Source organism: Phaethon lepturus, unplaced genomic scaffold (assembly GCF_000687285.1).
Source record: "Phaethon lepturus isolate BGI_N335 unplaced genomic scaffold, ASM68728v1 scaffold54019, whole genome shotgun sequence".
Lineage (NCBI taxonomy): Eukaryota > Metazoa > Chordata > Aves > Phaethontiformes > Phaethontidae > Phaethon > Phaethon lepturus.
The window spans coordinates 2,116-5,076 of record NW_010565125.1 but is presented as its reverse complement, the minus strand read 5'-3'; the positions used below and the strand labels follow the sequence as shown (position 1 = coordinate 5,076).

The following is a 2,961-nucleotide window of genomic DNA, read 5'->3' as shown; positions in this document are numbered from 1 at the left end:
CAGTCACCAACAAAAGATACTTCCACCAATCCAAAAATATTTCATCTTTATTTAAACATTCAGAATTGAGACTTGAAGTGAAATTCACTGAACAAATGCATCTGGCTTCATTACCAGGTTGAAGTAAAAGCTCCTGTGGAGCAGAAAAGAGAGGCTGTCAAGGTCTATTTTTAGTAGTTCTATCACTGTTACAAGATACACAGAGAGTAGTGACTTTAATTCAACTACCTGTTTGCAAAGTGCAGAGATGCACTGAAATAAGGCAAGTATTCTATTTAGATGACTCAACTTAATAACTGGATGGAAGTTAAATAGAGCCTGCAGAGAAGTCTTGTTTCCATATGAACTCTTCCAGGTATTCATTTCCCTCACCACAGTTGTCAGCACAAGTGTACACCACCAGTGTTCCCCAGTCAATGCTTTCTCCAAGGCTGTCAACCTGAAGGTGGTTCAGGAGCTGTGGCATAATCTTCAAGGAAAAACAAAGGTTTAGAGGCAGGGCAGGCCACAGCTCTCTACCCTCTCCCTGCGTCTCTTCCCAAAGAAGGGTCCTGCCTTCATTTATGTTCTCTTACACCAAAATCCCAACCAAAGCTGCTAAGTAACACAGCAGCTCAAATAAAATAAATTTGCAATTCCCAAAGCACTGTTGTAGAGGCACAGGGAACCAAAGGCATGGTTACTTTATCTAGGCTACTAAAGGCTAAACTTACTTTATCTACAGAAGTTTTATTTGACTAAGCGTCTGATTTGTAAGCCTCCTTCCATTTGAAATTACCTTCATAACGATGTTTTGCCTTTGTGTGACATTAAGTGTATTCACCATACATATGTTTCTAGCATTCAAAATTCTACAGCTGAATAATTCCAGCCAGCCAGATTTCCAATTCACATTGTGAAGGCTTTTTTTTTTTTTAAATATACAATACCAGACTCCTGTTACTTAAGAGATGGTTGCATATTCACAAGTGTACCATTTTATGAATGGTGCAAATTATCAGATGGGAACCTACCTTCTGTATGCGAAAGTCTTGTAGGAAAATGCAGTTACAACAGTAAATAAGGGCTCTGTACAATTTAGCATAGTTAGCTTGTAGCAACTTCAACCACCTTATTCTAATTATAAGCCAACGCATATACAATTAGACCCTGTTAAGTCTGAACTGTATTATCTATATTATAATTTAAAATGAATTTACATACCTGGAATTCAAAAATCCTTTTGGCACCACATAAACAATTTGGGATATCTTCTTCATCAGGAATATTTTCACCAGATACCCAGAGTGGGCCTTCTCCTCCTCTGCAGTATCTAATAATCTGAAATAGAGTTCATCTTGGTATAAAATTTGTATTTACTGACACAGACAAAGATGCAAGATGGTGCAGAAAAAGGTCAGTTCCTTTAAGTAACACCCATGGCAAAGTCTATCGATTGCAAATGTGGTATTCTAAGTAAGACAGGTTCTTTATATAAAGTTCTCTTAACTATTTAAATAATGCAAGTACTCATACAGCGTTTTTATGATGATCTAGGGATAAAACTGCAATTTGTATTTCTCTAATCAAGGGACCCAGAAATGTTAAATCATTTATTTTATAGCCTTGAGATGGAGGAAGAACAGATTGATAACTGGCACATAGAAGTGTACAGAGAAGTCAGAAATGCAACCCAGCTCTTTGTTTGCAGTTCTGCGTCTAAATGTAAGGGGACTGTCCAAGGAGGAGACATTTTCAGACATTCACATCCTTTGTTTTGTTATTATTTAAGTATTTATATAGCAAATCAGGCATTATCAAGAGGACACTTATGCAGATCAGTCAGTATGGGGATGGGCAGAGAGGGATGCACCTAACCCAAGCAGAGGAGGGAACAGACTCCAAGTCTCCTACTTTCTGTGTGCGCACCGTTAACACCTGAGCTAACCAGGTAAAACATGGCGAGAATTTCTTCTTCCTCCACCACTTTCATAGATTTAGGTCTGTGTTCCCTCTGAATGGAACCAAGAACCACATTTTTGTTTGACAATGTGGCTTTTTTCAGCCTCTTGTGTTAGCAAGAAATAGCATGTGGGAGATTTCTGTTTTAATAGTTGACATTTTAAAGCTGTCACTGATTTCTTCAACCTTAAGAAAAGCCAAACCAACCCCCACCATGCAGCTGGTGACAGTGACAGAGCTCCTTCTCTGCAGTTTTGCTTCTGCTGAGAAGGGAAGCCAACAGGGCCAAAGGCTGTGGAGGAGTGCAAGGGTTCACCACCTCCTTTGGTTAGAACCACGTCACAGGATGGCAGGTCCTCCTCCAGCATGCTGGCTTCAGCGCCCCTGTGCCTTCTCATCCTGACCAATTTCTGTGTGAGATAGTTAAGCAGGTGCTAAATTCTTACTTCAGCATGAATCAAGTTCTGCACGGGAGGAAGAATAGGGTATGCTGGTTAAGGTGTGTGGGGGCTGAGGAGGCATCCCCACCAGCATTTCTAACTGTAGGTACAAATGGTGCCTAAAAAAGTGAAATGTTTTGCAGGTGCAGCAGGATACTATCCCAGAACCTGTCAGTTCTAAGGCTGCCCCATCTTCTGACCTGCTCTGGTTCAACAGCTACTCGTTCTTTAAACATTTGGAAGATCTTGTCTTCTTCAGTCTCATGTTTTGCCATTGCTTCCAATGTCTCTTCATCTAAGGATTGAAATGCTTCACCTAAGCAAGAAAAAAAACCAACCCAAAGGTTACAGGCTAATGCAAGACAGCCAAAAATTAAAAACAATATTGTACCTGTAAATGCATTTTGCTCTCAAGAATCCTTCCTGATGTAAATCACCCTTAAGACTTTTTGTGATATGTTAAAATTCAGTCACACACAGATCCATTTAGTAATTTTACTTGCATTTTAAACATAGATGTCAGTAGTGGAATGCTGGAAAGGGAAGGAGTTAATCTACCACAGTTTATGGCTCCCAGCAG

General features: G+C 39.8%; 1 protein-coding gene across 1 annotated transcript in view; it reads right to left on the bottom strand.

Moving 5' to 3' along the window:
• Positions 1-307: 307 nt before the first annotated feature.
• PDCD2 (programmed cell death 2) overlaps positions 308-2,961 on the bottom strand; it is a gene marked incomplete at its 5' end in the record, with an annotated part of 3,584 nt that continues 930 nt past the window's right edge. Inside the window, 3 exons of the mRNA XM_010295078.1 lie at positions 308-469; positions 1,204-1,320; positions 2,582-2,697. Of these exons, the coding sequence (XP_010293380.1) occupies positions 308-469; positions 1,204-1,320; positions 2,582-2,697 (395 nt within the window). The remainder of the gene's footprint in view (positions 470-1,203; positions 1,321-2,581; positions 2,698-2,961) is intronic.